At 41.7% G+C, this 13,031-nt stretch overlaps 1 protein-coding gene across 1 annotated transcript in view; it reads left to right on the forward strand.

Annotated features, from left to right (window-relative positions):
- The window catches only part of LOC125916879 (mediator of RNA polymerase II transcription subunit 14-like), a 45,656-nt gene extending 32,670 nt beyond the window's left edge, over positions 1 to 12,986 (forward strand). Inside the window, exons 14-18 of the mRNA XM_049623140.1 lie at positions 975 to 1,169; positions 1,587 to 1,721; positions 7,341 to 7,417; positions 12,467 to 12,627; positions 12,756 to 12,986. Coding sequence (XP_049479097.1) covers positions 975 to 1,169; positions 1,587 to 1,721; positions 7,341 to 7,417; positions 12,467 to 12,627; positions 12,756 to 12,961 — 774 coding nt within the window. The 3' untranslated portion in view covers positions 12,962 to 12,986. The remainder of the gene's footprint in view (positions 1 to 974; positions 1,170 to 1,586; positions 1,722 to 7,340; positions 7,418 to 12,466; positions 12,628 to 12,755) is intronic.
- Positions 12,987 to 13,031: the final 45 nt, after the last annotated feature.

The raw sequence follows: 13,031 nt of genomic DNA on the forward strand, positions 1-13,031 counted from the left end.
AAGCTCTATATCAGTGTTGACTTTTTTTTTTTTTAATGTTTGTTTATTTTTGAGAGAGAGAGACACAGTGTGAGCAGGAGAGGTGCAGAGAGAGGGGGAGTCACAGAATCTGAAGCAGGCTCCAGGCTCTGAGCTGTCAGCACAGAGCCCCATGCAGGGCTCAGACTCACAGACCATGAGATCATGACCTGAGTCGAAGTCATACACTTAACCCACTGAGCCACCCAGGCGCCCCTCCATGTTGACTCTTGGTGGTGGTGGTGGTGGTGGTCTTTATCCTCACCGTGACCTATTTTTTAGTTGAAAATCAGGGTTTATTTTTATATGCTTCCAGTTGTAAGAGTTAGTTGTCATTTTTCTCTGCTATAACAGTGGAATTCTTAAGATGTTTTGATGGTTAAGGGCAACAGGGCAATTTAAAATAGATACCATGCTAGGGCCACCTGGATTGCTTAGTTTGTGAAGCATCCAGCTATGCACTTCGGCTCAGGTCATGAACTCACGGTTCTTGGGATCCAGCCCCACATGCTGTAGGCACAGAGCCTGCTTGGGATTCTCTCTCTCCCTCTCTCTCTGCCCCTCCCCCGCTCTTGTTCTCTCTCAAGCTTTAAAAAATCAATCAATAGGTCCCATCCTAGAAAATCTAGCATACCTGCTAGACTTAAGCATACAGTGTTTTAAGCTCAGGTATGAATATCAAGAACAGTTAATGCTGTAGTAGTCTAAATATTCCATTTGCTATAGTTTATGGTGGTTTTTGCTTTTCTTGTCCTTCAGTCTGCTCTATTTTTTTAGAAAACAAAGTATATATATTTAACAGGAATCCCTTTTTTGTTGAGAATCCTGATTTGTCCTTGTTTAAAGAAGAAAAACCATCTATGTTAGATTCACAGTTCTGAGCCCTACTTGCTGTAAGGTGGCAAATCTACCACACTTAATTCTCTGAGTCTCATTTCTGATTTGGGCCTTTTTAGGTTGTGGAGATGTTGGAGGTCCCCAATAAGCCCACACAGCTGTCATACAAGTACTACTTCATGTCTGTGAACGCTGCGGAGCGTGAGGACGCCCCTGTGATGGCGCTCTTGCTGCAGCAGTTCAAGGAAAACGTCCAGGAGCTGGTTTTTCGCACAAAATCTGGGAAACCACCTAAAACCGGCACCAAGCGCAAGGTATGATCACATACAGAAATGAGCACAGAATTTGTGTGTTTTAACTTTGTTGCTTTCTTCAACCATTTTTAATATGGGAGATAACTAGATAGGGTTTAAAAAATAAGAATTAGATACGGTTTTTAAGAGATTGGGTGGCAATGAGGCTTAAATAACAATTGTCTATGTTTTCTTGAAAATGCCTGTCTTTTAATTAATAATTAATTATACGCCATTTCCACCAGAAAGTTTGCCAAATACACAGTAGTTACTTAAATTTCCAGTATTTACATCAAAATATTTGCTCAGTAAATATTTGTTGAATGAATAATATTTGTTGATTAATCTTGAGCTATAGTCATTTTAACTGTCTTAACTAATTGCATCACCTGTATTTTTTTTTTTTTTTTTTTTGCCTACTTGTGTTCTTCATTCTAGCTGTCTGATGATCTGTGTCCAGTAGAACCTAAGAAAACCAAACGATCAGGAGAAATGTGTGCCTTCAATAAAGTTCTAGCTCACTTTGTTGCTATGTGTGATACAAATATGCCATTCGTAGGACTTCGGTTGGAGGTAATTTTTTGGAACAATTTTGAGTATATGAAAGACTAATTTCTAAAATACCTTGCTACAGCTATGTGGATTCCATTAAGAAAAACCAGAATAGCTGTGATCTTGTTCATTTGGGGAGGGATGGGGTTGAAATCATAGCATCTCATGGTGTACCTGTAAAACACACATTATTTCGTCTTTCTGATTCCAAATTGTGGGCATTCTGTTCTTTATGGAAGTGGAAAGTAAATTCTTCCCAAGTTAAAAAAAAAAAAAAAAAAAGACATCTTTTGAAAATTAACATCTTAACTTGTATACCTCTTAGTAGGAGCATTATCTCTTTGTGGTAGTTAGTTGATGATGGGGTGCTTATTTTTGAGTTGGTGAAGCCATACATACTGCTTACACACTAATAAACCTGGGTTCCTTTTGAAAAGCAGACCAGAAAGACTATTAAACCCAATTTTTACTGTCACATGGAGTAAGGAACGGACCTACATATAATTAGTGTCTTTCAAGAATATGCAGTTGTGATATCCAGCATGATCCGCAAACATGAGAGGAAAGGGAGGTAACAGAACCTGCATTTTTACATTTCCAAGAAAGGCTTTGGCCAAGGATTGGCATCCCTTTAAAGGGATACACCACGACGTTAATGATTTCGCTCTATTTTAAAGTTTTACTTTTTGTAAGACTCCTTCCCTCTGTAAATTACTATGAATGGAGACTTTTACCACAATTAAAACTAAAAAAATTTTTAAAAGAAAAAAACATGTTTATGAGTGAAACAACTGAGGATATAAAAAAAGTAGAAGAAGAAGAAGAGACCTGACAATGTGGAAGTGAATTATTTCAGTTAAACTGACGATGGTAATCTTGGGAAGGAAGACTTGTTGAACACTTTGATGCTTTAGAGCAGGAATTGCCAAACTTTTTCTTTTTTTTTTTCTTTTTTAAAAATTTTATTTAAATCCGGCTTAGTTAACATATAGTGTAATAATGATTTCAGAAGTAGAATATAGTGATTCATCTCTTACATATGACACCCAGTGCTCATCCCAACAAGTGCCCTCCTTAGTACCCATCACCCATTTAGCCCATCCCCTCACTCACCTCCCCTCCATCAGTCCTCAGTTCTCTATATTTAAGAATCTCTTATGGTTTGCCTCCCTCTCTCTTTTTATCTTATTTTTCCTTCTCTTCCCCTATGTTCATCTGTTGTGTTTCTTAAATTCCACATGTGAGTGAAATGATATTTATCTTTCTCTAATTTCGCTCAGCATAATACACTCTAGTTCTGTCCACGTTGTTGCAAATTCACCAAACTTTTTGTATAAAGGGCCAGATAGTAAGTATTTTAGGTGTTGGGGGGGGGGTCACATGGTCTCTTATAGCCACTCAGATCTGCTGTTGTAGTGTGACTCAGCCACAGTTGATGTTTAAACAGATGAGTGTGGCTATGTTTCAGTAAAACTTTATTTACAAAAACAGGCAGTGGGCTGGATTTGACCCATGAGCTGTTGTATGCTGACCCCTGTTTTATCGAGCTTTGGGATCTGAAGGCAGAGGGTAAGGTGTAAAACTATAAAGAGCAGGAATAGCCCAGAGAAATCGAGGCCCAGAAACAGTTACCTAAAATAGATGCTCGTGTCCTTGATGTCCTAGCTCCTAGAACTGTGAGCTTGATAAATGTCTTGTCTGGGTACTAGCCATAGCTCCTAAACTGTACAGACAGGGTCCATGCTTCCCATCTACTTGACTGTGTTCTTGGACTTCTTTATTGTGCCCTGTGGATTGATTACACGAATGTCATCCACGTACTACCTTTCTCATGGGAAGGGAGGCTACGTGGTACCCAGGGGCAATGTGATGTCTGTCTCCCTGCTTGCTCTCCTCCCTCCCCACCTACAGGCTCATGATTGCAAGAAATTGTGCCTTTGTTTTGTGACCCAGTATATGATCTATCTTGGAGAATGTTCCATGTGCACTCGAGAAGAAAGTATATTCTGTTGCTTTGGGATGCAGAGTTCTAAATATATCTGTCAAGTCCATCTGATCCAATGTATCATTCAGGGCCCTTGTTTCTTTATTGACTGTGTGTCTAGATGATCTATCCATTTCTGTAAGTGGGGTGTTAAAGTCCCCTGCAATGACCACATTCTTATCAATAAGGTTGCTTATGTTTATGAGTAATTGTTTTATATATCTGGGGGCTCGGGTATTCGGCGCATAGACATTTATAATAGTTAGCTCTTCCTGGTGGATAGACCCTGTGATTATTATATAATGCCCTTCTTCATCTCTTGTTACAGCCTTTAATTTAAAGTCTAGTTTGTCTGATATAAGTATGGCTACTCCAGCTTTCTTTTGGCTTCCAGGAGCATGATAAATAGTTCTCCATCCCCTCACTTTCAATCTAAAGGTGTCCTCAGATCTAAGATGAGTCTCTTGTAGACAGCAAATAGATGGGTCTTGTTTTTTTATCCATTCTGATACCCTATGTCTTTTAGTTGGCGCATTTAATCCATTTACATTCAGTGTTATTATAGAAAGATATGGGTTTAGAGTCATTGTGATGTCTGTATGTTTTATGTTTGTAGTGATGTCTCTGGTACTTTGTCTCACAGGATCCCCCTTAGGATCTCTTGTAGGGCTGGTTTCGTGGTGACAAATTCCTTCAGTTTTTGTTTGTTTGGGAAGACCTTTATCTCTCCTTCTATTCTAAATGACAGACTTGCTGGATAAAGGATTCTCGGCTGCATATTTTTTCTGTTTAGCACACTGTAGATATCGTGCCAAGCCTTTCTGGCCTGCCAAGTTTCAAAGGAGAGATCAGTCACGAGTCTTATAGGTCTCCCTTTATAAGTGAGGGCACGTTTATCCCTTGCTGCTTTCAGAATTTTCTCTTTATCCTTGTATTTTGCCAGTTTCACTATGATATGTCGTGCAGAGGATCGATTCAAGTTACGTCTGAAGGGAGTTCTCTGTGCCTCTTGGATTTCAATGCCTTTTTCCTTCCCCAGTTCAGGGAAGTTCTCAGCTATAATTTGTTCAAGTACCCCTTCAGCACCTTTCCCTCTCTCTTCCTCCTCTGGGATACCAATTATGCGTATATTATTTTTTTTTAGTGTATCACTTAGTTCTCTAATTTTCCCCTCATACTCCTGGATTTTTTTATCTCTCTTTCTTTCAGCTTCCTCTTTCTCCATAACTTTATCTTCTAGTTCACCTATTCTCTCCTCTGCCTCTTCAAGCCGAGCCATTGTGGTTTCCATTTTGTTTTGCATTTCGTTTAAAGCGTTTTTCAACTCCTCGTGACTGTTCCTTAGTCCCTCGATCTTTGTGGCAAGAGATTCTCTGCTGTCCTGTATACTGTTTTCAAGCCCAGCGATTAATTTTATGACTATTATTCTAAATTCACTTTCTGTTATATTATTTAAATCCTTTTTGATCAGTTCATTAGCTGTTGTTATTTCCTGGAGATTCTTCTGAGGGGAATTCTTCCGTTTGGTCATTTTGGAGAGTCCCTGGCGTGGTGAGGACCTGCTGTGCACTTCCCCTGTGCTGTGGTGTATAACTGGAGTTAGTGGGCGGGGCCGCAGTCCGACCCGATGTCTGCCCCCAGCCCACTGCTGGGGCCACAGTCAGACTGGTGTGTGCCTTCTCTTCCCCTCTCCTAGGGGCGGGATTCACTGTGGGGTGGCGTGTCCCGTCTGGGCTACTTGCACACTGCCAGGCTTGTGTTGCTGGGGATCTGGCGTATTAGCTGGGGTGGGTAGGCAAGGTGCACGGGGGCTGGAGGGGCAGGCTTAGCTCGCTTCTCCTTAGGTGATCCACTTCAGGAGGAGCCCTGTGGCAGCGGGAGGGAGTCAGATCCGCTGCCGGAGGTTTGGCTCCGCAGAAGCACAGAGTTGGGTGTTTGCACGGAGCGAGCAAGTTCCCTGGCAGGAACCGGTTCCCTTTGGGATTTTGGCTGGGGGATGGGCGGGGGAGATGGCGCTGGCGCCTTTGTTCCCCGCCAAGCTGAGCTCTGCCGTCCGGGGGCTCAGCAGCTCTCCCTCCCTTTGTCCTCCAGCCTTCCCGCTTTCCGAGCAGAGCTGTTAACTTATGACCTCCCAGACGCTAAGTCGCGCTTGCTGTCGGAACACAGTCTGTCCGGCCCCTCCGCTTTTGCCGGCCAGACTCGGGGGCTCTGCTTGGCCGGCGAGCCGCCCCTCAGCCCCGGCTCCCTCCCGCCAGTCCGTGGAGCGCGCACCGCCTCGCCGCCCTTCCTACCCTCTTCCGTGGGCCTCTAGTCTGCGCTTGACTCCGGAGACTCCCTTCTGCTAATCCTCTGGCGGTTTTCTGGGTTCTTTAGGCAGGTGTAGGTGGAATCTAAGTGATCGGCAGGACGCGTTGTGAGCCCCGCGTCCTCCTACGCCGCCATCTTCCGGAACCCCCCAAGAAATTGTGCCTTTGTAATACCCACAAAGACTAACACCTATAGACATATGTCCTCTCTGTCCCCCTTCTCTGTGTGCCTATACCTGTTGCACATATAGGACATGTAAGAACATTCTGTAGTACTTTGTCAAACTCGGTCAAACTCCTAAACAATCTACTTTTTCTTTTCTCAATAAAAAAGCCATGTTGAAGACAAAAGACAAGCACATTTTCTGCTTAATTTATACTGAGATGTGAATAAATCTCATCTTACAAGGGATGTTTATATCACTGATCCATAGGATAGAGACCATGTTTTTGAGTCTTCCCACACGTTGCTTCCTTTTGAAGCTGAACTCCTGTGGCCTATTTGGTCAGCAGCTATTTTTCTTAAACATGTGCCCTTTCCAGGCCCAAAGCAGGGCTCAGTCAAATACTTAGAGCTGTTTTAAATCCTTTCTGGAACAAGGTGGGTATAAATAAATAGCCTGCCATAGAAGACCCAGGAATATGAGCCAAAGGCAGTCTTCTCTTTGGTAGATCAGATGACTTTTTGGCATACCTACATAACCTGCAGTTCCACTCACGGGGCCTCAGGCACTATCCCTGCGTTGGTCTTTTCAACTCACTTTCCAAATCCTCCAGTTGAGAAAGATATCTCATTGGAAAACTGCATAAATTGGAAATCTTTTTTTTCTTGGGTTTCACCCAGGAAATGGTTTAATTGTTAAAAATGTATTCCAGGTAAGTTACAAACTACAAACTATTGTTTGTGATTAAAAGTGAGATGTGACTAGGCCTTAGACCTAGTGTTTTGAACACTATGTTTTGACCAAACATAATTGAATTACACAAGAAAACCAGTCTTATTTTGCAGTTGCCTCATTTGGAACCATCAGGATTGATTCTGGATTACTTTTGGCTCGCTGCCAAAGTAGATCAGTCTCCAGAATTCTGAAGATTTGCCACCTGGAGGTGTTTTTTGTTTTGTTTTTTTTTTTTTTAACTAGAAGCTCTGGGTCACCTTTGAGTTTCACTGGACTTGACATAGTTGCCCAGGAAATCAAATGATGGAGGACAGTGTGCATGCCTAATACGTTGTAACTTTGGAACAGAGTAGTTCTAGAAGAGGTGCCATGAGAGTGGACAGTAGTACTTAGAAAAGGAAGTTTCCTCTGTAAAATTGCTGATCTGATCTAACTACTTCTGTCTTACCAGTTGTCCAATCTGGAGATTCCCCATCAGGGAGTGCAGATGGAAGGTGATGGCTTCAGCCACGCAATACGCTTACTGAAGTAAGTCTCCGTCCTGTGTCTCACTCAGGGCCACGCATTAGAAGTCACATCTGCTAGAGCCGCTCCTCTCCTACTGTGAGACTGCATAAAGCAGATTTCCCAACTTGTGCACATCACTGATTTCTGCACGGAATTACTGAGGTCTGGGGGAGGATTCTCTTTTCACCTGCCGAGTGGAGGTCCAGCACCACTTGGTATTTGAGGATGTCTTTCCTCTGCATTTCTTTTCCTTCGTTTAATGGATGTTTCCTGAGTGCAACGGTGTATCAGGTTTGAATTCTGCTAGGGCCCCTCAGGATGCCGTGGGTGGGAGGATCTGAGCTGGTTTGGAAGCCAGAAAGGGTAGCCCTGAGGGAGTACCTGTCATACTGGAACTGAAAGTGAGGTGAGAATTAGATAGAGAGGGAGCTGAGGGGGGAGTGGGCAGTCCTAACTAGAAGGGATAATTGCTGATGTGGAGTCTTGGAGGCAAGAGAAAGAAAGCTCTATGTCCCGGAACTGAAAGGAGGTCAGAGTGTCAGGAGTTGAGAGAGATGAAGCTGGAGCCAGAAGGGGGAAAGGGATCAGATCCTGAAGGACTTTGGAAGTGTCCTTAAGGGATGTAGACTTTATCCTAATGGCGATTTTAAGCAGCAGCTGACATCATTAGATAGGTGTTTTTGAAAGCTTATCCTGAAAGCCATATAGAGAATAAATTGCAGGAGAACAAGACTAAGTAGTGAAACCAGTCGCTGAAGTGGTTCACGCCAGAGTTGTTAGTAGCTTAGACCTCGTAAGGTTCCACAAGGACTCCGGGAATGGAATATTCAAGGGTTGGTGATGAGATTGATGTTGAAGGTAAGAAAGAGAAGATGGCACAGAGGCCTGTTCGTTTCATCTTAGGCACGTGATGGATGATTGTGGTGTTTCCTGAGATAAGGGATACCTAAGATGTGAGTTTGAAGGGGCTTTGCTAGGTTTGAGGTGCCAACACATGCCTTTGGCCGGGCAGGGCTGTGTATCAAGCTCAGGTGACAGGCCTGGGCAGGAGAAGTAGATGAGTCATCACGAAGCTGATAGTAATTGAGCTGGGATATTAAAATAGATTGCCAGGAAAGAGTATACGAGGGAGTTGGGCAGAGGGCTTGGTTCTAAATGGATCGAGGACAGGAGGCCAAAGGATGCTTAGAAGGAAAGCTAAGATGGTGCATGTGCTACATAAGGTGACCAGGATGGACTTGCAAAGCTAGCGTGCCATTTAAGAGACCAACCTTTTTGGTGCAGTAAACCGTTTTTCTCAGGGTGTGTGTGTGTTGGTGGGGGGGTGTTGCATTGTTTCTTAGGTGTTGCTTAATAATACAAATCACAGAAGCAGTTTTTACTTCTCGAATTTCTCTGTCTGCCAAAATATGGCAGCTCTATGATTTGAGCCAGTGGGTCTTTAATTTTTATTTCCTTGGGAATCAGTTGGTTTCTGTGGAAGATGGGAAGGGCTAGCAAATAGCACGTTCTCCACCCTTGCGTCATGGTGCTCACTTGAGTTGGAGTTGAAAGAATGGCTTTCCCTTCCTGGCTGTGTAAACACCCTTTCTACAAAAAGTTCTCAGGGCCTCGAGAGAGCTGGCCTTGTAATGAAAATCAGTAGAGAAATGTGATACTTTTAATGGCTTTTGGTCTTGAATTACTTCTGCCTAAAGTATAGGGGATTGGTTTTTTTTTTTTTTTTTTAATCTTTTCCCTCTTCTTGGTAACTGCAGATAAATAGATAATGTTAACATTTGTGTTCTACTCTCTTAGTTATGTTTTTCATGTGTTGCAAGTCTTAAAATATCTTGTTCTCAGCATATTTACAAAGAAATTCCAACCCCCTTCCTTCTTGAATTCAAGAGAACCCATAATATAGTCCTACCTAGGAAGGAAGCATTTCCTATGTTTTAAGCTTCATCTTATAATAGTTTTTTAAAAGTCTTTATAATATCCTGGCTATTATTTTATTCAAAACTTAAAAGGAGAAAATATAGAGATGGATAAATTAAAGATATCAGTCTGTCTGGTGCCTGCTGTCTACTATGGGGGTAGTAGAATGAAATGAAGACGGAAAAAGTAAGCAATAAATGTGTAAACATGGTTTTATGAAATTAAAATCTGGCAAAGGTCTAATTAGTATATAATTGCTTTAACGCATTTAATCTTTAGAGGGTCCTAAGCCTTAGTCCTAGATACATTAATATTAAATGCGTAGATGAGTCGTTGATACTTCAAAGCTTTAAATTTGAGGACATTTTTCTCCGCTTTGTTAAAAATATGTTCTGTTCTTGTACAACTTTTTGAAAATCTGTTGAGCAGGCTTCCCTGATCTATCTGTGAAAGTATCATGGTAAACACCTTAGATTGCTAGGGCTCATGGGTGTGTTGCCTCGTGTAGATTCCAAAGAGCCTTGATCTGACAGCACAGATGACACAGATCGCCAGAGCAGCACGCTCACAGTGCCTAGTTTTGAGCTCTTGAGCCAACTTCCCTTCTTCTGAACTAACATTACAGTATCAGTCAATGGTTGGTGCCGGTCTGCTGTCCGTACCCACAAGGTTTTTTTTGTCTTGTCCCTTGTGTTTCTTTGCCTCTTGCAGCTTATGCAAATAATGCATAGGCACAGCTCATTTTTGCAAGTTGTGGGACTTAGCTTACATCAGTGGAGTGACTCAGTCCTTTTGCATATGCAGGTGCAGCCTTTATAAAACCCTCTTCACTTTCCTTGTAGGCACTGTGGCGCTTCTTGTACTAGCACTTTCAGTGACCTCCCCGCTTGTGCACCACAGGACCATAGTGTGGTCCCTGACGTTTGTAAAACCCCTCAGAATGGAACCGACATGCGGCACGCTGTGGCGCTAACACACCCTTGCCCCGGAAGACCGGAGCCTAGTTCCTACGTTTTTTCCATACTCAGAATTCTAGGAGAAAAATCAGCCAGGGGTAGCTGTTGACGTTACAAAAAACTTTTTTGGATTGGTAGAAATTTTCAGATAAATTTAACCCATGGTCCAGGAAACCTCTTCCACGGTTCTTAATTTTTGGTGAATATAACAGTATTTTGAGTTTGTAGTAAATTTGTCAGGTTTCCTCACATGGGGGAGGATTAAAGGTATAATTGTAGTTTATTTTTGTTCTGTTACATTTGTAACCTTAAAAGCAAGTGAAAGGTTACAGGTTCCTTGAAGTAGAGCCAATTCTATCTGTATCACAGATGAAGAAGGTGACATAGAATGCATTGTCAGGCTCATGCTGTCCCTCAGAGCATAAATCGAAAGGAGTCTTATTACTTTTCTTCTTTGAAAACATGCCGGATTCTGTGCGTTCATTTTCTAACCAGATGGATTTCGTGAAACACCTATTTATGTGAAAGGAAGATAATGTGCTGCATTTACATTTCTTAAATCAAGATTTAAAAATCTGTCTGAATTGGCTGCTTTATATCTCTTATGGTTGGGGTTATGTTTTCAGGGATAAGGACAGGCAAAAGTCCTCAGTATACCTATGAAGTTTTCATGAGAAGCATATATGTAACGTATGCAGTTACTATATATAGTTACCCCTAGCAACACTGGACAAAATCTTTCTGGTAATGAGTGATAAACGTATGTAGTATGAAAGAATAACTTTGGAAAACATTAAAAAAAACTGTACACTTAAGAGGAGCTGTGGTGGAATTTTTAAGTCAATGAGAAAATTTTAGTACTATGTGAATTCTGTTTTTGTGTAACCTGTGTAGCTGTTCTCTCTCCTACAAATTTTGTTTTTTATCGTATGCAATCTCTGTCCCTCTTTTGCTCTCATAAATTGTTTATCCTGGGCAAGTGGTTCTCAACGCAAGGGTGATTTTGCCCTCCAGTGGACATTTGGCAATGTTTGGAGGTATTTTTTGTTGTTATTAACTGAGAAGAGGGGGTGGGAGTTACTACTGGCATCTGGTAGGCAGAGGCCAAGGCTACACAACAAAAAATTATCCAGTCTAAAATGTCAGTATTGCCGAGGTTGAGAACCCTGTTCTAGGTGTTTCTGAATAAGAGGCCTGAATCAAGATTCCGTATTTCCAATTGTTTTTTGACTTAGATATAGATAATCTTTATACCAAGTCTGAGAATTAATCTACCTTCCTTATGAGTTAAAGTATAATGTGTAATTAAAAAATCTGTTATCTCATTATTTCATCTGTTACTGAAAAACCAGTGAAAATGTCCACAAAGTAGCAAGAAGAAAACGGGTAGGTAGGTATTTTAGTAGGTAGGTATTTTACGACACCAAAACTGATACATTCCTCTTCTATATGAGATACATGTAAGTAACAATATGTCAAATGAGTTGAGACATGCAAAGCTCCATCCCATGAGTGTTCCCTCTACAGAAGAGGAGAGGAGGGGGCAGATAGTGAACCTGGCGTTTTGTCTTGGCAGTCAGCGAGCGAGACTTGGTTTTACTGCAAAGGGGAACTAACAAATACGAATACCGACCGTATCGGCTGCCATGAGCACTTTACATATGTTGTGTCATGTTTTAAGATCAGTGACCCACAAGGTAATTATTTATCTCCATTTTGTAGTCAGGGAAACAAATTCAGAGAGGTTAAATGTGGCTGAGTCAGAAGTAGAATGCAGGTCTATGACTCCAAAGCCCACATTGTTTCCACTGTATCATTCTGCCCTGGAAGAGGGGTTTTACGAGTGTTTTGTTCTCCTTAGGTTTTCCTTGAGGATGTTCTAGGTAGATTTCATAGAAAGCCAACATCCTTGATTTTCACTCTGAAGAATCGTGGTGTTTCTAATAACGAGATTAAGGATGAAGACAAACACTGTTAAAACACTCAGACACACACTTTGTTCAGCCAAGAGGTCCTAATCCATGTTGGCGTGAATGGAGACGGGTTAAATGCTGTGTATTGCCGTGAATTGCTATGGATCACTTCCTTCTTTTGCAGAAGGTGCCTAGTAGTGGAGTTTGAACTGCCTGTTGTGTAGATTGTGCTTTTGTCTTTCTGTGATGCCAAGTACACTTCATGTGCTATCTTTCGCCGCCAGAATTCCTCCCTGTAAGGGTGTGAATGAGGAAACCCAAAAGGCTTTGGACCGCTCTCTCCTTGATTGCACTTTCCGATTGCAAGGTAGAAATAACCGCACGTGGGTGGCAGAGCTAGTGTTTGCAAATTGCCCACTTAATGGCACTTCTACCAGGGAGCAAGGTGAGATGCTTCACACATTTTGTCTTTGCATATTTCTTTTTTTTTTTTTTTCATATTGATAGCTATTAATCCTCTTTTCTTTCTTTTTTTTTTTTTTGTTTTTTGTTTTTGTTTTTTAAATCCTGTAGGGCCATCCCGGCATGTTTATCTGACATATGAAAACCTGCTGTCCGAACCAGTTGGTGGTAGAAAAGTTGTTGAAATGTTCCTTAATGACTGGAATAGCATTGCACGATTATATGAGTGTGTGTTGGAATTTGCACGTTCTCTACCAGGTACGTGCGATGATCTTCCTTTTGTCGGGGGGAAGCCCCCCCTTCCTTTTTTTAACTGAAGAAGTAAAAGATGCACATTATAAAAAAAAAAAAAATTCTTTTTTTTTCAGGAGAATGTCTAATGAAAAA

This window comes from Panthera uncia, unplaced genomic scaffold (genome assembly GCF_023721935.1).
Source record: "Panthera uncia isolate 11264 unplaced genomic scaffold, Puncia_PCG_1.0 HiC_scaffold_1290, whole genome shotgun sequence".
NCBI classification, from domain to species: Eukaryota; Metazoa; Chordata; class Mammalia; order Carnivora; family Felidae; genus Panthera; species Panthera uncia.